Genomic DNA, 23,424 nt, shown 5'->3' with positions numbered 1-23,424 from the left:
AGAGAGAGAGAGAGAGAGAGAGAGAGAGAGAGAAAGAAAGAGAAAGAGAGAGAGAATGAATGTGTGTGTGTGTAAGGGTGGTGTGTAACGGATTATGTCAAATGTGTGTATGTCTACATGATCTCTGTGTAGTGAAAGACAGAGAGAGAGAAAGAGCATATGCATGCATGTTTGTTAAACATCTGAAGAACAGCCGCATATGAATTTGCGCGACAGCCACTGGAGAAACCTGTCAAACATAACATCAAATGTAATCAGCCATACCAGTACACATTCTCTCATCCATACACTGAGGGTCTTACTGTCTTTACCCACATTCTACCAACCCCTCCATTTAGCCTTTCTGCTATCTGTCCTCACCTCTTTCCCACATTCTTCTTTTTCTTTTTCTTCTCCTTCTCGTCGTTTTTGGAGTCATCCTTTTGCTTTTTCTCACTGACTTCCTCCACAGTCAGTGGTTGGACGTACGACATCGCTTTGGCCTTCTTTTCCCCTTTGCCAGTCGTCTCTTCCGTCATATTCTGAAAGCAGAACACATGCTTGCATGGAAGAAATCCTGATTCTTTTCACGCCTCATTCGTTATTATTGTGCATATTGTGATTTATGCTTTAACAGTGTCATCATATGTGATGATACCTGTGGTGATGATGATGATGACCCACCTTCTGGAGCTCTTCCAATCCTCCTTGGAGCAGCTTCTGCCAAGTTAACAGCAATATTGATAGGCAATAATCTTGACCACAGAAACTGCACGAAATAGACTGCACGAAATAGAATGGATCCTAGACTTGAAATGGGCACTCTTGAAAAGTCATTTGTTTGAGACAGATGGTCTGAGAGATCTTATGAGGCTGTGTACTTCCTTGATGATTGTGAATTTCTGTGATTTCTAGGTGCTGGCCGTGTGGGAGAGTGATGTCATCCCTTCTAGGTGGCGGCCATATGAGATTGTCCATCAAGTCCACTCCGGCCCAAAGACCAGTTTAGACTACACATTTTGTCAAGTTTACATTGTAACAATATTTGAAGGAGTTTTTCTGTGTATATTTTGTGCGTGACCATATTTCTATTCTTTCCTTTATCAGACTCCCAAAAGAAAACACTGGTAGTACATCTCCATTACAGCAAGCCCACGTGATGCAGTGCAGTAATAATCATCAAGTAGTAACCATCAAAAAGCAATACCAAATGAAACACAAAATGATAACTTTATTGAGAACAACATTAAGTCAAGCATCTGTGATATGAAAAAAAAAGTCTGAGGAAAGGGTGGTGTGCAACTGCTGACATCATAAGTGTGTATGTCTACATGATATATGTGTAGTGAGAGAGGGGAGAGAGAGAGAGAGAGAGAGAGAGAGAGAGAGAGAGAGAGAGAGAGAGAGAGAGAGAGAGAGAGCGAGAGCAAGAGAGAGAGAGAGAGAGAGAGAGAGAGAGAGAGAGAGAGAGAGAGAGAGAGAGAGAGAGAGAGAGAGAAAGAAAGAGAAAGAGAGAGAGAATGAATGTGTGTGTGTGTAAGGGTGGTGTGTAACGGATTATGTCATATGTGTGTATGTCTACATGATCTCTGTGTAGTGAAAGACAGAGAGAGAGAAAGAGCATATGCATGCATGTTTGTTAAACATCTGAAGAACAGCCGCATATGAATTTGCGCGACAGCCACTGGAGAAACCTGTCAAACATAACATCAAATGTAATCAGCCATACCAGTACACATTCTCTCATCCATACACTGAGGGTCTTACTGTCTTTACCCACATTCTACCAACCCCTCCATTTAGCCTTTCTGCTATCTGTCCTCACCTCTTTCCCACATTCTTCTTTTTCTTTTTCTTCTCCTTCTCGTCGTTTTTGGAGTCATCCTTTTGCTTTTTCTCACTGACTTCCTCCACAGTCAGTGGTTGGACGTACGACATCGCTTTGGCCTTCTTTTCCCCTTTGCCAGTCGTCTCTTCCGTCATATTCTGAAAGCAGAACACATGCTTGCATGGAAGAAATCCTGATTCTTTTCACGCCTCATTCGTTATTATTGTGCATATTGTGATTTATGCTTTAACAGTGTCATCATATGTGATGATACCTGTGGTGATGATGATGATGACCCACCTTCTGGAGCTCTTCCAATCCTCCTTGGAGCAGCTTCTTTGCATCAGCGTTCAAGTTGGTGATTGGTCCCAGACGAGAGTGTGGTAAATACCCCACAGCAGGCGGAGTCTCAGGGCTGCAAGGAGTCACAACCCCAACGGTGACACAGTTAAGAAGAGTCAAAGCGGGGAACCTGCTGATTGAAGAGGATGGCCTCGGGAGTAGGAGTCAGCGGGGGTGATTCCGTGGCATCCTCAATGCAGAAGGGGACCACAGGAGTGATCTCTGTCTAAGATAGATCCTGGGGACACACAGTCACAAGAGAAGACATCACCTTTTGGCATGTGGGACCTGGGATCTTTCCATGCCTCTTTAGGATGATAATCAACAAACTTAATCAGGATAGTGTCATTCTATACCTTGAATCAAACAATAGCTGAATCAATGAATATGTACTGTTTCTGTATTGATTACTTACAAAGCGTTGGATGGTGCACTTCTCTTGCTGAGAGGGGTTGATCTTTGGTGTTGAACTACACACTTGGTCGATCCTCGCAGTGAGGTCCCTGCAGGCCCTGCACGCCATGTGCAGCTTCAGCATCTCTCTGCCATATCTCATGCAGGTCCACATCACTGTGATCAGCGTGGTCCGAGTCCATGACTTCGTAAAGTCCTTCAAACTCTGTCAAGATCCGTTCCAACATGTCTTTCTGGATCTTCTGGAGCCTTCTCCCCCTGAACTCGTTCGCATACCGCCTCAGGGCTGCACCCACCTTGCCTTGCCTCTGGCTCTTTGCAACAGGCACCTCTTCCAGGTACGGGTCGGTGTACATGACATCCTGGGTGACTTCAATGTCAAGTTGAAGAAGTTCCAGGGATGCCTTGATGGCCTGCCTGTTGAGTCTCTCCCAGAGGGGTCTGTTCTCTTCGTCTGGTCTCACAGAGCCAGGAGGAATGACCTGGACTTCACAATCCATAAAACGATTCTAGGGAGACCAAGAGTAAAGGACAATGTGCAGGAACAGGGCAGAGGGGAAAATGTGAAAATCTGAAAAGAAAAACAGGCCAATTCATTAACCTTTTGTCACACACATACATACCAGGCGTTGGTCCGGACAGGGATCCTCCTGGTGCTCACGGTCCTCATCAGACTGTGGGTCAGATGGGAACACATTGTTCACACAGTCTATCTTCGAAATGTACCTTGATGCTTTTGATGAACAAACTGACCAGAAAATCTGTCTCGCTGACTGAACATAGAGAGAGGTCATCATGATCTTCAGTCTGTCGGACGGTGTTCCCACCACGTTCAACTCCCTATATTAGAGACACTCAGAGGTATTTGACCATGTTTGATGATTTACCATTTAAGTTGAAGGTAAAATAAGGATCTTACCAATTCGATGTAATCCATTTCACCTATCACTATGCATAAACTACTGAAATCTGCCTCATCAAATGAACAGAGAGAAAGATCATCCCCACATTTCCAATCCTTTTCCTTGTCTTGGAATGTGGTCCCATCAAGTTCAACTCCCTACAATAGAGACACAGTCACTCAGAGAGGTATTTGACCATGTTTGCTGTTTAAACATTTAGATTTAAGTTGATATAAGGTTCTTACCATTACGGCCTCATCCATTTCTCTAACCAGTATCCGTTTGGATCTCGTTCCACTGTCCCAACGACGATCAGGATCATCAAACTATGTGTAAGATAGACTGTTAGTTTTCATAAATCGAATATCTGAAAACCACTGCATTAGGCTATGGCCAATAACAATGATTATGGCAAAGTGTTATTAGAGAGGAGCTGACCTGACTGGGAGAATTTGGTTTCGGCATATCTGTTGCTGAACCCCAGATATCTGCCTCTCCTTGATTGGCTCACAATGATTGGCTGTGAAGCAATTGAGAGAGAGAGAACTTGTAACTTTTGTAACTGCAATGCTGTTGAGGTTTGATTTACAGGCCATTTGTGGACTGAGCCTTGAGTCTCTGTACTGATGTGGCCAGTTATAACAATACAAAAAGAAAACCATGTATCAAAACTTGCTTTAATTATGTTTTACGTGTAAGATTACAATAAGTAGGGGAAACATTAAATTTGTCCAGAAGACCAGACGCGGCCCGTCAAATTCAAGACTCTGGTACTGACCTTCCGAGCGGTGAACAGGACTGCACCCGACTACATCAAGTCTCTCCTCCAGCCTTACAACCCCCCCCCCGCCACCTACGGTCTTCTTCTGACAACCGTCTGGTGGTCCCGCCGCTCAAGAGCGCCTGGTCCCAACACAAGCTCTTCTCCTGTCTGGCCCCCCAATGGTGGAATCAACTCCCCACCTCCCAGTGGCGGTTCTACATTGAATTACACCCAGGGCGAGAAACGGTTGGGAAAGCGCGAAAACTGAGGTCATTTCCACCTCAAAACTATTTCACTTCCTGAAAATTTCATGTAAACCAATCTCATACGAGTTTTGAATCTTGCTTGTTTCACAGCTAGCCATATTTAAAACATTATAGTATATTTTAATTGATTATGTTTAATATATTTAACAATTAATAGACTTATGCTCATTGTAAGGAACTTTAATGTATACATTTTGAAAAAATGACTATTTAAACTAGAGAGGGTACAATTTCAGGGGAAATTGTAGGGTGTGCTTGCTTGCGTCGGTCTCTCAATTTCTTCCAGAGCTCATGTCAAATGTCTTACCTTCAAGGTAAAAATATTTACTGAACAGATAGGTGACCATGTCAATACAGGACATGCTAGGACTTTTGCTTATAATGAAACCATGCCCAATCTCAACACCGATCTGTCACAAGGATGATACCCAGCGTTTTATTGGAAACACTGATAGACTCCATGTTTTCTACCCATACCCACCCAGAGACATACATTGTTGATTGATAGGGCTGGGATGTTTTGGTACATCGAAGTAAATAGAAAAATATAGAAAAATAGAAAACAGTCAATAATTTGAAAATAGAAAAGTATTTTTTTTAAAAATTGACATTTATGTCATTTCATATTACGACAACTGAAAAAATCTGTACATTCTCAATAATTGAAAGGGAGCAGTCCATCTGTGACATGGATATTTTCAACTTGATTGTTATAATGTGGCTTTGAAACCCCAGAAATGTCTTTCGATGTGATATTTCACCTGAGCAAATAGATGACAAGGTGAAGACAGGAATGGAATACGAAACATTTTCTGAAACGTTGACAGGTAATACAGACTGAGACCAAGAATCCAAAGACTATAAGGCAAAAATGTTTGTTTAAAAAAAAAAAAAAAAAAAAAGCTGTTCTCTACTTGTTTTTAGGTTTCCTTGTTGCTCCCCTTTCCTATTGAGGTCCCAAGTCTCATCTCATTCTCAAAGGCCTCACATAGAGATGAAGAACTGACTGTATGGGGAAAGGGGAGGGCGTGTGCAACAGCCAGCAGAGAAGGCATTCTAAGAAGTGGAGCCAGTTGCTAGCTCAAACTGACCAATCACCATAGCCGATGCTGATGGAGGTTTCGACTTAGAACGGACCGGACATCTGAAGTGAATCTGCAACAAAAAAGAAAAAAAACAATATAAGTATGGAGTATATACAGTAATATATAATGTATATTATATGAATATAAGTGTGGAGTATATACAATAATACATAATGTATATTATATACAGACGCTTAAGAGACAAAGAGGGGGCTTGGAACCTTTGACCTTGATCTGTAGTCAAATGCTCTGCCACTGAGCTGTTCGCACCCTTATAATGAATGTAGACTCATAACAAAACAGCCCTGTCAGCGTTTTACAAACATACCTCAGAGCATCTAGCATGGGTAGCAGGTTTAGCATCAAGTAAATGTATGCGACAATCTTTAGTTGTGACAACTTACTGTCACCCTGTCTGGGTACTTCTTCCTTATTTTCTCTCCCTCTGACCTCCTATTCTCAAACGGGTGCTCCTCTTTGTAAAGAAATGTCATTGTTTTACAGGTGTATACCACTTCTAAAACCAGTCCTCTGAATAATATTGGAGATGTGTCACGGTCACGTTGGTTGGCTAGATACAGCATACGTTGTGAGAGCCAAACTGTGACGTCAGGAAGTGTTTTGATGCCGAGGGATCCAACTTTCGCTGCTAAGGTTCTGTAATGTCTAGGTGACGGCCATATGAGATTGTCCATCAAGTCCACTACGGCCCATAGTCCAGTTTAGACTACACCAGAGCCATAGACATTTTTTCTATGGCTCTGGACTACACATTTTGTCAAGTTTACATTGTAACAATATTTGTAATAATTTTTCTGTGTATATTTTATGTGTGACCATTCATTTTTATTCTTTCCTTTATCAGACTCCCAGAAGAAAACACTAGTAGTCCATCTCCACTACAGGAAACCCATGTGAAGCAGGTCAGTATAATCATCAACCATCAAAAAGCAATACCAAATGAAACACAAAATGATAACTTCATTGAGAACAACATTTAGTCAAGCATCTGTGATATGAAAAAAAAATTCTGGTGTGTAACTGATGATGTCATAAGTGTGTATGTCTACATGATCTCTGTGTAGAGAGAGAGAGAGAGAGTGAATGTGTGTAGATGTGTGTGTGTGTGTGTGAGAAAGAGAGAGAGAGAGAAAAAGAGAGAGAGTGTATGTGTGTGTGTGTGAAAGAGAGGGAGAGAGAGAGAGAGAGAGAGAGAGAGAGAGAGAGAGAGAGAGAGAGAGAGAGAAAGAGAGAGAGTGAATGTGTGTGTATGTGTGTGTGTGAGAGAGGGAGAGAGAGAGAGAGAAAGAGAGAGAGAGAGAAAAAGAGAGTGAATGTGTGTGTGTAAGGGTGGAGTGTGTATGTCTACATGATCTCAGTGTAGTGAAAGAGCATGAATATGCATGCATGATGTTTGTTAAACATCTGAACAACAGCCGCATATGAGTTTGCGTGACAGCCACTGGAGAAACCTGTCAATCATAAGAAAAAACATCAAATGTAATCTGCCATACCAGTATGCATTCTCACATCCTTACAATGAGGGTCTTGCGCTCTTTACCCACATTGTATGACCCCCTTCATTTAGCCTTTCTGCTATCTGCCCTCACCTCTTTCCCACATTTTTCTTTTTCTTCTCCTTCCCGTTGTTAATGGAATCTTCCTCCACAGTCAGTGGTTGGATGTGTGACTGGGCTTTGGCCTTCTTTTTCCCCGTTGTCTGCTTCGTCATATCCTGAAAACAGAACACCTTGTGAATATCATCATATATTTGCCTGTGATGATAATGACCCACCTGCTGGAGCTCATCCAATCCTCCTTGCAGCAGCTTCTTTGCATCAGTGCTCAAGTTGGTGATTGGTGGCAGACAAGAGTGGGGCAAACACCCCACAGCAGGCGGAGTCTCAGGCCTGCTAGGAGTCACAACTCCAACGGTGACACAGTTGAGAGGAGCCTGGGGGACCTGCTGGTTCAAGAGGAGGACCTCGGGAGTAGGAGGAGTCAGAGGGGTTGAGTCTGTGGCATCCTCAATGGAGAAGGGGACCACAGGACTGATCTCTATCTCAGAGAGATCCTGGGGAGACAAGAGAAGATATAACCTTTTGGCATGTGGGACCTGAGATCTTTCCATGGCGCTTTAGGATGACAATCGACCAACTTAATCAGGATAGTGTCATTCGATACCTGTCTGTGGATCTTCACAGCAGACACGTCTTTGACGTGTTTGGTGTTCGGGATCTCCTCCAAGTTTGCGTCATGTTCCAGGTCTTGCAGGATTTTTTCAAACATTTTCAAGAAATGGTGTCTTTCGGCACGGGCCTGCCTGGCTCTCTTCCGCAGATTGGCTTTGTTCTCTTCCCGTACACTCACAGAGGGAGACAGAATGTCCTGGACTTCACAATCCGTAACACGATTCTAGAGGGAGAGCAAGAGTAAAGTACAATGTGCAGGAACAGGGCAGAGGGGAAAATCTGAACAGAAAAACAGGCCAATTCATAGACCTTTTGTCACACACATACCAGGCGTTTGTCCTGGACAGGTGTCACATTATGGTCACAGTCCTCATCACACTGTGGGTCAGATGGTAACATATTGTTAGTCTATGTTCAAAAATGTTATGTACCTTGATGCTTTTGATGCACAAACTGACCAGAAAATCGGCCTCATCGAATGAATGAATAGAGAGGTCATCCCCATTTTTCGAATCTTTGACATTCTGTCGGGAACTGATTCCATCATGTTCATCTCCCTACATTAAAGACACAGTCACTGGGATTTGACTATGTTTGGTGTTTAAGTATTTAAATGTAAGTTGATGCAAGACCTTATCCATTTCACTTATCACTATGCACAAGCTGACCAGAAAATCTGCCTCATCAAATGAATGTAGAGACAGGTCATCCCCCTTGGTTGAATCCTTGCCACTTATTTTGGTCCAAGGATGGTTCTGAGGATCATCCCTCTGTGAAAGATACGTCGTTAGTCTTCACCAACCATGGTTACTCGCCGTTACAGAAAACAATATATAACCCAATGTCAGCATCAGGTACAGCTCTCTCACCTGAGATTCACCATCAGTTTCTGAGTCAGTTGTGACATCCGAGTATGACAAGCTGATGGAGGAAAGAGGACGCTCATCCCTTCTCTTCAGCAGTACTGTCACTCTGTCAGACTGTGGAGAATCATCAACATCGTTAATTAGTCAGGGCACGGTTTGCATAAATCTAGTCTCTGAAAACCCCTGCATTAGCCTATGGCCAATAACAGTGATATGGGAAAGTGTAATTAGAGAGGAGCTGACCTGACTGGGAGAGTCTGGATTCGGCATGTTTGTTGCAGCCATCAATGTGCCTCTCCTTAATGTTTTCGCACAGTAATTGGCTGTGAAGCAATTGAGATTTTTAAAAAATGTTAGTAACTGCAATGCTGTTGAGGTTTGATTTACTTTTGTGGACTGAGTCTTGAGTCTCTTTTTACTGATGTGGTCTGTCATAACAATGCACAATAAGAAAACCATGTATCAAAACTCGCTGTAAATGTACTGAATTTTGAATGTGCAGGACATTTGTTTTTAGTTGTACACCCATGTTATTGACGGTAACTGCATTACAGAAGTGTGGATTACATTTAGCATTAAATTCCGTTACATGTAAGATTACACTAAGTATTAATGTGTTAAGAAGAATTACTCACCGAAATTGGCTGATTAGCTTGAGAAAATCTTCAGAGAAAGCTAGACAGTAAATACCGTTCACTTTTTCAGAAGAAATGTGATGTAGCTCTGTAATGTTAGATTAAAGTATGAATGTACACCATTATTACGTTGCTGTAGCCTACGTCATAATGTGTAGCATTTGGACATAATACATATTTTATACAGTAGCCTATATAATTTTAAATAAATATACGTCAATATTCCTCATTTGGTAATTCCGATTGTGTTTTCTGTAAAACGTGAATTGCATGAACAATGACAGTACTACTTTCAGTTTTTTCAGTTTTTAAATAATCCGAATAGAAAACTGTTTCCATTATGAATATAGCCAGCACTAAAATTCAATTTGTCACTAAAAGGCTGGTTCTCTACATATTATTATCTCTGCCTTACTGATAAATTATTAATTGGTTGTATATAGCCAAGACAGATAAAGTTGGAAATATATTCACAGATTTGAACAATTCCCTAAGCAATAACTAATTACAGAAACGTTGTTAAAACACAAACGCCACCTTTTTGCAACCGTTCCAAACATTCACCAGGCAATGTGGATAAAACAAAGTAATAAAATACAATGTTACGACTAATATTATACAAAGTAAATATTAATAAGTAAATAAGAATTACTCACCAAAAACACAAAATTGGCTGATTAGCCTGACTGAGAAAATCTCCTGAGAAAGCTGTACTGTTCACCTGCTTGTTCAGAAGAAATATGAGCAAGCTCTGTAATGTTACAATAAAGTATGCAGATAACACATTATTACGTTTTTTTGTACGTCATTATGTCTAGCATTCGGATGTATTTTTCATAAAGATGGAACGTATTGATATAAATATACATAGGCCTACGTCAATATTTCTCATCATTTAAATCACTCCAATAAATTATCTGCAATTATTGTTATTTCTCTCATTTGCGCCACACGTTGTCATGTAGTAAATCTTTTATTTTGAAATCCATACAAAGCAGTACTTGGCTGGGACTACATTCTTTCCTGTCTACAATTGTAGCAGTGTAGGTCTGTTCGGGAACTCCTCCGGCATTCGAGTCGAAGTAAGATACAGACATTATTTTTCATAAGCAAGCTCTTGTTTTAGCTTCGTGCATGCCAGCATGGACCTGACCAGCTAACCACTGGCTCAGCTAGCTGCCCCAGTCCAAGCACCTTGTTCGTGTTTTAATTGTAGCTGTATGTACAGACCTGTTGGCTCTGTAGCCAAACTGCAGGGGGGTCCAGGAGAGGGTCCGTGATGGACTATTGAAGCACCAGATACTTCAATAGTTATTAAATGATATTAATAAAGAGGTCTCACTGTTGATGCTCTGCTCATATATATTTGTTTTATTTACAAATCATCCTAACATACAGCACAATATGGAGGTTACATTCAGAGATTCATGGATTACATTTACTGTATGTTTCAAACACAATATTATTAATATGTAATCATGGGATCAAATACGATACCCCGACAAATAACTTTTACACAGGATCACAATTTAGAGGATTAAAAATATACATATACATTACTACATTCAGTTCATTCGTAAACAGCAGAGATTAAAACTTATCTTGACACTTTAAAATATGTTAAACATTTCAGTCCATTCAGTATATTGTTGAGAATAAATGACTATCACACAGAAATATACGTAGAAAAACACAGAAAGCAACACTTGTGTAAAGCTGTCAAGTCCTACTTCAGTATGTCTAAGGCCACTTTCAACCCCCCTTCATATTTCCATGTCCTGGAGGTCACCCCAGCTGGGTCCCACCTTGACTTTGGCTCTGAGCTTCACATAAAGCTTGACTGCTGACTCCATCTCTCTCTTCACTATTTGAGCCACCTAAGGGAGATGGAGGAAAAACATGTCTGAAATTCTGTCCTTACACAGTATTGTCCTGTATCACACTGTAGGCAGCCTTGAAGGGTTAAGGCCTGAGCCTGTCTATCAAGGTTAGGGTGCTAAAGGTCAGGCGTTAAAGCTCAGGGTTCAGTCATACCCGAATGAGGTCTTCTTCTGTGGTCTCGTAGATCAGCTTGTCATGCAGCTGCAGGATGAAGTAAGCCCCTCTGACCCGAGGCCATGTCCTGCTACGGCCCCTGTCTGCACAGCCATCGATGTATCAGTACCACAGTAAAGGCCTTTGCACACTGAGTGCAAAATGTTCGTATGCGTTTTTTTGTAATCGTCAGCCTCAAAATTTGGTGGCTTTGAATTGTCAAAAAAACTCTAAATGTTTCGGAGGTAGTGTGTAAGCGTGATTGACATAACATTTTTTAACGTGCAAACATTTCAGACACGAATTTTGGACTCAAATGTGTGCAAAGGCCATTAGTGTTTGTGTTCATACAGACATATTTGAAATAGTCACATGATGTGTACCTTTTGTAAATGTTGTGAGCTACTTGCTACTGTGTGTGTTACGTGAGTGTGGGTGTTGATGTGACATGGGGGCAGTAGGGAAGGTTTCCTGTAGTCTCTGCTGGATGTTGACAGTGGCCAGTTTAACGATGTCAGCAGCTGAACCCTGAACAGTGGTGGTCACCGCCTGACGCTCTGCCTGAGAGGTAGAACCACACACACTCTGTTACAGTCAAACATCAGAGATAAGATGTGTTATAACTTTTTATATATTTTTATTTTGTATTTAACCTTTATTTAACCAGGCAGAATCATTAAGAACAAATTCTTATTTTCAGTGATGGCCTGGCAAAAAGCAGAAGCTTTTTGAGGGAGAGGGGAAGGGGGCTAAAATAAAAATCAGGTAAAAAGCACAACGGTACACAACCACAGCAGTACAACATACAGAAACAAGCAACAAAAAAGCAACAACAAAAACAAGCAAGTTAAACAAAGCAAGGCATAACACTTCATATGGGCCTCATGCCCCCTCACACACACATACATGTGCCCTGGCGTATGTGTTGGTGTTTGTGATCCCAGGCAGGTATCTCCTGTATCCCAGCAGTGTCTGAACGTAGCCCTTTTTTACACAGCTCTTCACCGTGTCTCTCAGGAAGGACTGGATCCCTGGACACACACACACACAGAGAAAGAGAGAAACACAGATACACAGAAATGTACTCTTCACCAATCATGAACACAACACACAAGTTGAATACACAGGAATGGTGCATCTTTGTTTTGCAAGGCTAAAAGAAAACAGAACATCACACAAACACAAATGTGCCCACAGTTTCTCTACATGTGGACCTTGAAGCTCTCTATGTAACAGGCAGCATCGTTCTCATCCACACCCATCTGCTCCCCCAAAGACTTAGCTCCCATCCCGTAGATGATGCCATCATCAGATCTGAGCATCTCACACACACACACACACACACATTCTTTAATAAACACAATGACATGTCACTATGCGACTTGTCACATTTGGGATTTTGTTGATTTGTAAGTGGCACACCTTCATGAAGTGAGTATGTGTGTTCATTTGTTTTCAACCTGTCAGCCTCACCCAGCCCTTTTTAATTTGTTCTTGACCAACTAGCCTTAATAGCATTACCCGGTCTGGTTCCATAATCAGCAGCTAGTATCAACCCTCCTACAGATAAAGGTAGAGACAGAACATCAAGGAATAGGCATGCCTAACCTGAGAAGTGTCTCATGCTGACGGAGAAGGCTATACTCTTAAGAACAATCAAAATTCCTCAGTTGATATTGGCTGTAAACCAAAGTTCAGTCTGTGTGTACAAGGCAAGGGAAAAGCAATTACATTTACATTTAGTAGACGCTCTTATCCAGAGCGACTTACAGTAAGTACAGGGACATTCCCCCCAAAGCAAGTAGGGTGAAGTGCCTTGCCCAAGGACACAACGTCATTTGGCACGGCCGGGAATCGAACTGGCAACCTTCAGATTACTAGCCCGACTCCCTCACCGCTCAGCCACCTGACTCAATTGAAACTTATTTTCTCTCATGGTAAGCTGTAGTGTGCAGTTTGCTCCAGCATGGCGGGGATTTCCTCTGCTCTAGACCACCTCCTCTGCTCCATCTGCACTGAGGTCTTCACTGACCCAGTAATCCTCAGCTGCCAATGTAACGGGTGTGAACCTGTGAAACTCACTCCTCAGGTATGTAACAGGCCACCCGCGTCAACGAATAGCTATCTTTTCTTTGGCGTAGCTGGTAGTGGTCGCGCTTGGCAAGTCAGAGGTCGTGCATTCGAGCCCAGCGAGTGGCGAACGATACCTTGTTGTGACGGAGCGTGGCTACGTCTGTTACATACCGTCACACCAACACACCTTCTGTAAAGAGTGCATCCGCAAGTGCCAGAGTGCTGGTCTCCAACACTGTCCACAGTGTAACGCCTTTATTGTCGGCAAGTCTTTTCAATCCCACAGGATCGTACGTGACTTAGTGGAGCAGCTGAGGCTTGATGAAGCCAGGCAGGAGGGGAACAGAGCACACACATGCCCCGAGCACCACAACCAGGAGCTCACTCTGTTCTGTAAGAAAGACAGCAGGCTCTCTGGACCGGCCCTGTAAACAATGCCAGAGACATATGTTGAAAATTTAATTTTAAATAGGCCTATATGTTTTAATCATATCATATCTGTATTTGATAATGAAGGTTGGCTTTCAAACTAAAATTTCCCTTAGTTATTAACTATAATTATTAACGTAAACAAATTATTTGTTAGATTCACCCACCAACAGAATGGTACATCCAACATAACGTTCCATCGTGATTGAGAAGGTGTACGCGAGGCAGCAAGAAAATTCAAACAGACAACAAAATGGCCAAACGATTGGGAAAGAGAAAAGGTGATTCAGAATGCAGGATATTTAAGTGGACAAGTGATTATTTTTTTGTTCAATGCAAAGAAATTGCTGTTTGTCTAATCTGTCAAGAAACCGTGTTTGTGTTCAAAGAATACAATCTGCGCTGACATATGAAACCCGCCACACAGACAAGTATGCAAATTTACAAGGCCAAATGAGAGCAGACACAGTGTCGAAACTAAAAAGTGGACTACCAGCTCAGCAGAATACGCACGCCAAACCCAGTTGAACCAGTCATCCGTTCAAGCTAGCTTTATATGGAGCTAAAACACTGAGGTATTAAAAATAGAAATTGGCATTGAAACAACAAGTAATGGCACAGAAAAATGTTCAACTGAAGAAAAAAAATCTCCCAATCCTATTTTATTTTGATATTTGTATGCATCATAATTGGTTTTTCAATTTCAATCTTTACACATTTTCTCGATTTCAGCTTTTTTCCCCAATTACAGTTTTTTTACACTGTCAGGATTTTTACAATGTCACTGGTTTTCTGTATCAACTTTCTGGTTTTCAGTTTCAACTTTCTGGTTTTCAGTTTCAACTAACAGTCACTGTTTTGGCGCAAAGGGGAGTGGCTTGAGGGGAGGGATTGACTCTGCGCGCCCCTCCACCAGAGTCCATCATCCTCAGTGCAGCTTGCTTCCACAAGTTCACCTGCAGCCACCAAATCTCAAGTAAGTCTGTTTACTTCTGCAGTTGTTGTTTTTTTTATAGAAGAAGGCAGGTTTTATGTTAGCTTTTAATGGATGTTGTGCTGTTTTGGCTGATGAATTGGAAGCCAAAGCCCCGCGCCGCCCCGTGCCGCCCGCACCGCCCCGCGCCGCCCAAATAAAAACTTGCTGACAAATGAGAACATGATATGAGGATATCTCAAATTCACATGAATTCAACCAAGTTTTTAATGACAAACTCTACCAACAGTAACCAGTAGTTCCGAACGGAAAGAAACTGAATACCTTACTTTATAAACAAATAAAGATTACCAGAATCCACATACATAGAGACACTCCTCCACTGTTCTGAGACTGGTTTTCTGTATGCCTTTGTGGCTTCCTGTGTAGTTAGGCTACAAAGCTCTGTTTGACCTCAAACTAGTCTTTCTGCATTCAAACCAATCTTTCAGTTTAAGCTCAGCAGTTGAGTGCAGGAAGCTCAGACATGGCTGCCACTGTGACTGTGACCACCGTCTCTCTGTTCCTCTTCACCTCTATCCAAGGTAATCTCATGCTAGGGCTGGTGTAACTGGAAATATCAGGGCTGGCTCTTGCCCTGGACACACATTTGCTGCGATTAAAAAGTATAATATGGGTGGGTTCCCTGAGGAACCCACCCAATTCCCACTCACCCTCTTTGACTGACCCAACTAAATGTCTAAACGCTTTCTCTCCCCTGTCCGAGGCAGAGATCTCTGACCTCATTCTCTCTCATCGCCCCACCTCCTGTCCCCTTGATCCAGTCCCCTCCCCTCTCTTTCAAACCATCTCTCCCTCCATCATAACTTTTCATCTCCATGTCCTTAACTCTTCTCTTACTTCCGGCACTTCCCCCTCTGCCTTCAAACAGGCCAGAGTTAGCCCTCTACTCAAAAAACCCTCCAGTAACCCAGTTGTCCTCCAGAACTACAGACCGGTATCACTACTACCCTTCTTTTCTAAAACAATTGAAGGCGCTGTATCTAACCAACTGTCAAACTTCCTCTCTCAGAACAACCTGCTTGACCCCAACCAATCGGGCTTCAAGACTGGCCACTCCACAGAAACTGCCCTCCTGTCAGTCACCACGGCCCTCCAGTCTGCCAGAGCGGCTTCGAGGTCATCCGTCATCATTCTGCTGGACCTTTCTGCAGCGTTTGGTACGGTTAACCATCAAATCCTGCTGGCCAGACTTTCTGAGATGGGCATCACTGGCATTGCACTTCAGTGGATCTCATCCTACCTGTCGGGAAGATCCTACCAGGTCTCCTGGGGAGGCAAAGTGTCAGGCCCCCGCCAGCTCTCCACTGGTGTCCCACAGGGATCCGTCCTTGGACCCCTTCTCTTCTCCCTCTACACCACCTCGCTTGGACCAATCATCACCTCCCATGGCTTCTCCTACCACTGCTATGCTGACGACACGCAGCTGTACCTGTCGTTCCCCCCGACTGATCCGGGGATCTCAGCTAGGATCGAGGCCACAGACATCTCCGCCTGGATGACCGAGCACCACCTCCAGCTGAACCTCGCCAAAACAGAACTCCTCATCATCCCGGCCAAACCCTCCATCTCCCACGATCTCTCAATCACCCTGGGATCGGCGACGGTGACCCCTTCATCCTCTGCCAGGAACCTCGGGGTGACCATGGATGACGAGCTCTCCCTCACAGCCCACATTGCTGCTGTCTCCCGGTCGTGTACATTCACCCTCTACAACATCCGGAAGATCAGGAGATACCTATCTGAGCATTCCACCCAGCTGCTAGTCCAAGCACTTGTCCTCTCAAAGTTGGACTACTGCAACTCGCTGCTCGCCGGTCTCCCAGCATGCGCAACCCGCCCTCTCCAGAGGATTCAGAACGTGGTGGCCCGTATGGTCTTCAATCTACCCAGACGCTCCCATGTTACCCCGCTGCTCATCTCCCTCCACTGGCTTCCCATCACGGCCCGTATCAGATTCAAGACTCTGGTACTGACCTTCCGAGCAGTGAACAGGACTGCACCCGACTACATCAAGTCCCTCCTCCAGCCTTACACCCCCCCCCCCCCCCCCCCGCCACCTACGGTCTTCTTCTGACAACCGTCTGGTGGTCCCGCCGCTCAAGAGCGCCCGGTCCCAACACAAGCTATCTCCTGTCTGGCCCCCCAATGGTGGAATCAACTCCCCACCTCCCAGTGGCGGTTCTACATTGAATTACACGCGCCCCCCCCCCCCCCCATTGAAATCAAAAGGCTGTTATGGTAAGACCGATTATGTTCTATACAGCTAAAACAGCCTGGGGTCAAATTGACACCAAACATAATAGGAGGGTTACATAAACATGCCCTTACACGCTAAATGTCTGTTATTAAATGCTATATTAATATCACTTTTAGGGAGGAACACTTTTAGTTATGACGTTAAACTATACTTTGTCACGAAATATAGTTGTAGCAAATAGAAAATGTTCGTCTTTGAAACTACCTACAGATTTGAAAATTCCGTTGGTTACAGGGCCTAACCTAAATAATGAAAATAAATAATAACTGAACTTGTAACAGTTTTGTTGCAAAGCACACTATTATGGTGAAATGTTATCTCGTGTTTGTTGAGTTAAAACCGAAATATTGTTGTTGCATAGCAAGCATCATAGCAAAAAGGCTAACAAACGTAAGAGTTAGTGTGGCATACCCCCCATTTTGTCTTTTCTTTGGTCCCGTTTCATGATTTTGTGGTCTTTTATTTTCTTAATTGGGTGTGCTCAAGCCTTCGGCGAGAGCGCAACCTTTGTTCTCTCACATATATATTTATTTATTGTTTATTTTCGCCCCCCTAAAACTCAGTCAATATTTGGCCTACATACACAACGGCGGTGTCAAAAGGTTCGTCTTGGTAGCGATTGCGTTGCTTCTATTGGAATTTACGTTCCGTTGCATGGTTTGGGCTTAAGTTAAGTTTTTGTGGCGAAAAGTGAAGCTAACGGTGGCTAATTTGCTAGCCACAGTCACTGACGTTACTAACGTCACTACGTCACTAACGTCACGAAAACACGCGTGACTACCTGTAGCAGAACATTCGTTTCGCATCTGTTAACTTGGGGGATAGCTAGGCTAACTATAGCTTTACTGCAAGGCAGCTGCAGGAACGCCACAAGCAAAGAGGCCAGGGTGATAACTATTTACTCATTTTACTTTGTGATATGACACACAATTGTGATGTGTAATGTACAATATTAGCTGATATTATTAAGGAAGTAAGCCCACATCTACTTTCGGAAACGGTAGTCTACTATTTCACTGAAATATTAGCATCATGACATTAGCCTCTGTTGCCCGGGCAACACATACTACAGTGGTCTATGATGTATCTGTTTTCAATCGTTAAAATAAACATTCCTCACATATACATTTTCGTTGTAGGATTTATTATGACATTAGATTACAAGTAAACGATTTGTGGGTGAAATTATCATTACCTGTGGTTTCAATCCAGTGTATCACTGCAACGCTGTAGCCTACGCGAGACACACGACAAAAACATCTAACATACACAGCTGTTTAGGAAGTCAAACGACGACAGAACATGTTCGGCACTCCCCTTACTTAAATCAAAAGTCTATCTAACTACTAACCTGAACTTCATTGCCACAGCCTAAACGTTGTCCATCTGTTCATGAAAATAATTAATTTCAGCCTAAACCGTACAACGGAACGTTTAATCGAATTCAACCAACGCAATCGCTACCGAGACGAACACAGCAGTAGTCTAGTACTGTACCGTAGTAGTAGAATTTACCGGGGCAGCTTCTCCACACAGGGCTATATCGCATTTTGCGTTGTTACCTTACAATGATCGCTACCAGTGAGCTTTTTATGAATGAGCGATTTTCCACTAAATAAATGACAAGCTTATTTACGTTTTGGGGGGCATATTTTCAGTTAGCAGATGGTACTGTTTGAATCGCGATTCCATCTTCTACTGCCGGGTAACGTCGTAGAATAATCTTCAAAGGGGGTTCTTTATTAATGAATGAATGCAATGAGTAGGCTAAATGCCTGAAAATATCACGAGAAGGGAAAAACTTAAAAGGACGTTTAAGTCATAGAGATTAGGTCAATTTGTACACCGGTCTGCCAAATTTATTCGTTTTGATTCAACGATGAGGCTGCCTTGCAGGGGAAATGAGAAGACATCCATTTCATTCTACACTTAACTCGTATTTTCAGTTGTAAATGAGCAGCAAAAAAAAATGCTTTTAAATCTATGTAATCTTTATAAATAATAAGTATGCATTTTTATATAAAATACAGAAATATCAGTTGTAAAAATGTCATTAAAAAACGGACCCCTGTCCAACCGACGCAAGCAAGCACACCCTACAATTTCCCCAGAAATTGTACCCTCTCTAGTTTACTATGCTGTTGCATGTTTTGGCCTTAGATGGCGCTGTTAGTAAGAAATTATACTGCAGTTGCATGACGGTTAGGAAGAAGAAAAAAGCTAAGCTAGACGAGTTGTCGAGGGAAAGACAAAGAAGCAGTCGTTGTGTGTAAGTGAAACCTTAAAGTTTGAATAAAAGAAGACAATCTCCCCCCGCACACTGTTGAGAGTATCACTTTCTTCAAGTGTGCAACAAAATTGGCGCCCGAACAGGGACCCAACGTGATGCAAAAAGACGTCTGAAAAAAAAGAAGAAACGTTGGAATACGCAAAATGGAGCTGGAGCAACTACAGGATCAGCTAACGGAGCTACTGTGTCGGCTAACGATTGAACAGCTAAGAGAGGTGTGTATCCAAGCCAAAGTTTCACCAGATAAGGAGAAGAGGCACACGTTGATCCGAGAAATTAATGAGACAGTGGATAAAGCTTTTGACGAGGAGGAATATGACGTAGCAGAGACATTTGTGCAAGAGTTGTTAGCTACAGCTGAGCGCTTGAGAGAAACCGTGCCCAAACCAAGGAGGGATGAAGAAAATGATGAGGAGCTACAAAGGCTACAAAAACGGTATGCTGAAATGCAGTTGAATTTCCAGACGTCGACCAAAATGCTCGAGGAAGAACTAAGTCGGCTTCGGGAGAAAATTAACAGAACGCCTAGCTCACCAGAGCTTCCATTCCCCAGAGCTCCTGAAGTGGTTATCAGACGTGAGTTTCGAATTAATGGCCAGATCGGTGAGCTGGGGCAGAAAGATAAGTTATCGTACACTAACCTCATACACCAAATAGACTCTGGAAAACGTAAGGGCCACAGTGATTTCTAAATTGTTGAAGCGGTAGTAAAAGCAGCTACACCAGGGCTCAGTTTACGTGAGATGTTGGAAGCTAAAAGTAATTTGACACTGGTGCACTTGAAGACGATTCTCAAAGCCCATTTCAAAGAAAACAGTACTACAGATATGTTCCACAGACTCATTAACATAACTCAAGATGCAAAAGAATCCCCTCAAAACTTTCTTTTTCGTGCAGTTGAACTCAAAGAGAGGCTACTGGCAGCTGCAAAAGATGCCAGCTCAGTCGTACAGTATAGCCCAGACCTCATTCAGAAGAAGTTTCTTAGGTCAGTCAGTACAGGACTACTGAGTGATAATGTTAAAATGCAGCTGAAATCTCACCTGGATGATCTAGGAGTGACTGACGAGATACTAATAGAGAAAATGAATGATGCTGCTGCTGTTGATTTGGAGACACAGCAGAAATTGAAGAAAAGTATCCGGAATAAGCCAGCCAGAATAAATGAGCTACAAACAGAAACAACTACTTACCAGCTGTATAGTGACAGGGAAACAGACTTTGGTCAGCCGTCTGAACACAGCACTTCAGTCAAGGCCAGTGTTAAAAGAGGAGTCAGGTGGCTGAGTGGTGAGGGAATCGGGCTAGTAATCCGAAGGTTGCCAGTTCGATTCCCGGTCATGCCAACTGACGTTGTGTCCTTGGGCAAGGCACTTCACCCTACTTGCCTCGGGGGAATGTCCCTGTACTTACTGGAAGTCGCTCTGGATAAGAGCGTCTGCTAAATGACTAAATGTAATGTAAATGTAAAAGCCAGAAGATACAAGCTGCGAAAAGTCCAGCAGAAACTGAACTGATGGATGCAGTGAAACAATTGAGAGAGGAAGTGGCTGAGCTGAGAAAGAATGTTCAGTACTCAGCAAGACCATCTCGCCAGTTCCAAAGCAGAGGGAAGAGGGCATGCAGAGGATGTCAAGACCGGGGAGAAGATGAACAGTGTGACCACTGCTTCAAATGCGGCCTGAGTGGACACTTCTCAAAAGGATGCAGAGGCCAAAGGAACACAAGAGGTAGCACTGATTCAGCTAATATCAAAGGACAGACCGTAGAATATATACCTCCCCTGCCACTCCAGAACAACAGAGCGGGTCACCCTACACCCCAACTATTCTCAGAGAAAGCATTTTCCAATTAGAAGAGAGACTGCGAGCAGAAAGGTGTTCCCCAGGTGGAAGATTGGGAGGGTCTGCTTATGTTAGCCATATCTCCCCTCGACATCATTCACAGCTGCTGCGTCTTATTGGAAAGAGATGCATGGTGAGTTGTTACCTAGATGGAGTGAAGACCCAAGCCTTATGGGACACTGGATCGCAAGTGTGTCTCATCAATGACACCTGGAGGAAGAAGTGCATCCCAAAGGTGAAGGTACGGAACACTGAAGATCTCCTTGGCCCTGGTTCACTTGTGGGGAAAGCCGTCAACCAGACCGACATCCCTTTCCTAGGGTGGGTGGAGGTCACGTTCCAGCTAGACCCATCACATGCTCCAGAGTTCACGCTTCAAGTGCCCATGCTCGTGACAGGTGAGAAAGGAGCAGCAGAAGAACCAATCATTGGTTACAATGTAATTGAACTGTTATTAAAGAAGGGTGTGGAGGGTCCACATGAAGTAATAACACAGGCTGTGAGCACAGCTTTCTCGTTTAACTGTAAGAAGACTGAAATGTTAGTGAACATTATTAAAAACAGTGACCCTCAGGGCAGTGACGGCCTAGTGAGAGTGGGCAGGCAGAAGGAAGTGATCCCAGCTGGTCAGGTGAAAACTGTAAAATGCGCAGTGAGAACAGGTCCGCTACTGTCCAGTCAAGAAGCTCTTTTTCTGCCTGATGAACATGCCTCCTGGCCAGATGGCCTGAGTATGTCAGAGAGCATGATGACTCTTAGCAAAGGGACATATTCTCGCATAGCACTGCCTATCACCAATAACACCTGTCATGATGTCACCCTGAGCCCACGCACAGTGTTGGGACAGGTTGAACTTGTCAAAGCTGTCTATCCAGTGGACGCCAAGCCAGTCACTTCCCGGCCAGCTTCTCCCGTTGAATGTCCAGAGGCCAGCAGAGAGGACGAGCCTGAACCTGAGAGAAGGACAGCGGAGGACGAGGAAAGGTGGGACCCACCACTCACACTGACTCACCTCCCCCTGGCTCAGCAGCGACAAGTGAAGCAGATGTTAAGGGAGGAATGCAAAGCGTTCGCCAGAGACGATGATGACGTTGGATACATCCCTTCCCTACAACTGAAAATCAGACTCACAGATACAACACCTGTAAGACGTACCTATGTGTCTGTGCCTAAGCCACTTCACAAAGAAGTAAAACAGTACTTAGAGGACTTGTTAAACAGGGGCTGGATCCAAAAATCAAGGTCACACTACTCATCTCCCATTGTCTGTGTGCGGAAAAAAGATGGGAACCTCCGTCTGTGCTGTGATTATAGAGAACTCAACCGTAAGTCTCTGCCAGATCGCCATCCTATTCCCCGCATTCAAGATATGCTTGATAGTTTACATGGTAGTGCCTGGTTTTCAGTGTTAGACCAAGGCAAGGCCTACCATCAAGGGTTCATGGAAGAGAGTAGTAGACCACTCACAGCCTTTATAACGCCCTGGGGCCTATACGAGTGGATCCGAATCCCTTTTGGCTTGTCGGCCGCACCCTCCGAATTCCAGCGCAGCATGGAAGAGTGCTTATCCGGACTCAGAGATGAAATTTGCGAGCCATATCTAGACGATAACCTGGTGCATAGCCAAACATTTGATAATCACCTGGAAGATGTGAGAAAGGTGCTTCAGCACTACCAACAGCACAGGGTGAAATTGACTGCAAAGAAATGTGAGCTCTTCAAGAACCAAGTCAAATTTCTGGGAAAAATCGTATCAAAGGAAGGCTACACAATGGATCCTGCAGAGGTAGCCCCAGTGCAAGATATGAAGTGGAGGAAGCCAGCTACAGTGGGTGAGGTGCGGAAAGTGCTGGGATTCATCTCATACTACCGAGCCTATATTACAAACTTCTCTCGCATAGCTAAGCCTCTCTATTCACTGCTGTGCGCTGAGAAGCCAAGCAGTGAGACCCCAACAGAGACGAAGAAGCAGAAGGCTGTTGTGAGAAAGACAAAGCAAAGCCAGGTACCCTCACACCAGCGTATCATGTGGACAGAAGAACACAGTACAGTTCTCAGTCAGCTGATAGATCACCTCTCCAGTCCTCCTGTCATGGGCTACCCAGACTTTGAAGAACCGTTCATTATGCATTGTGATGCGTCCCAGGAGGGACTTGGAGCGGTGCTCTATCAAAGACAGGAGGGAAGGTTAAAGGTCATCGCGTATGGCTCCCGCACACTCTCTGCTC

At 43.6% G+C, this 23,424-nt stretch overlaps 1 protein-coding gene across 1 annotated transcript; it reads right to left on the bottom strand.

Annotated features, from left to right (window-relative positions):
* Positions 1-10,628: 10,628 nt before the first annotated feature.
* On the bottom strand, positions 10,629-12,595 carry LOC134040012 (DNA polymerase theta-like). The gene is made up of 5 exons (XM_062486232.1): positions 12,541-12,595; positions 12,213-12,337; positions 11,732-11,867; positions 11,307-11,410; positions 10,629-11,149 (listed from the first exon to the last, which is right to left on the bottom strand). The coding sequence occupies exons 1-5, from the start codon at positions 12,593-12,595 to the stop codon at positions 11,036-11,038; spliced, it is 534 nt and encodes a 177-aa protein (XP_062342216.1). The 3' UTR covers positions 10,629-11,035.
* Positions 12,596-23,424: the final 10,829 nt, after the last annotated feature.

Source organism: Osmerus eperlanus, chromosome 19 (assembly GCF_963692335.1).
Source record: "Osmerus eperlanus chromosome 19, fOsmEpe2.1, whole genome shotgun sequence".
In the NCBI taxonomy this organism is placed as follows: domain Eukaryota; kingdom Metazoa; phylum Chordata; class Actinopteri; order Osmeriformes; family Osmeridae; genus Osmerus; species Osmerus eperlanus.
Note: the sequence above shows the minus strand (reverse complement) of the source record. Positions and strands in the feature narration are given on the sequence as shown.

Coding starts and splice junctions, on each gene's coding strand:
- LOC134040012 (XM_062486232.1), bottom strand. CDS start 12,595: ATGGGAGCTAAGTCTTTGGGGGAGCAGATGGGTGTGGATGAGAACGAT. Junction 12,338..12,540: donor GGATGAGAACGATGCTGCCT/GTTACATAGAGA, acceptor GTGTGTGTCCAG/GGATCCAGTCCTTCCTGAGA. Junction 11,868..12,212: donor ACACATACGCCAGGGCACAT/GTATGTGTGTGT, acceptor TCTACCTCTCAG/GCAGAGCGTCAGGCGGTGAC.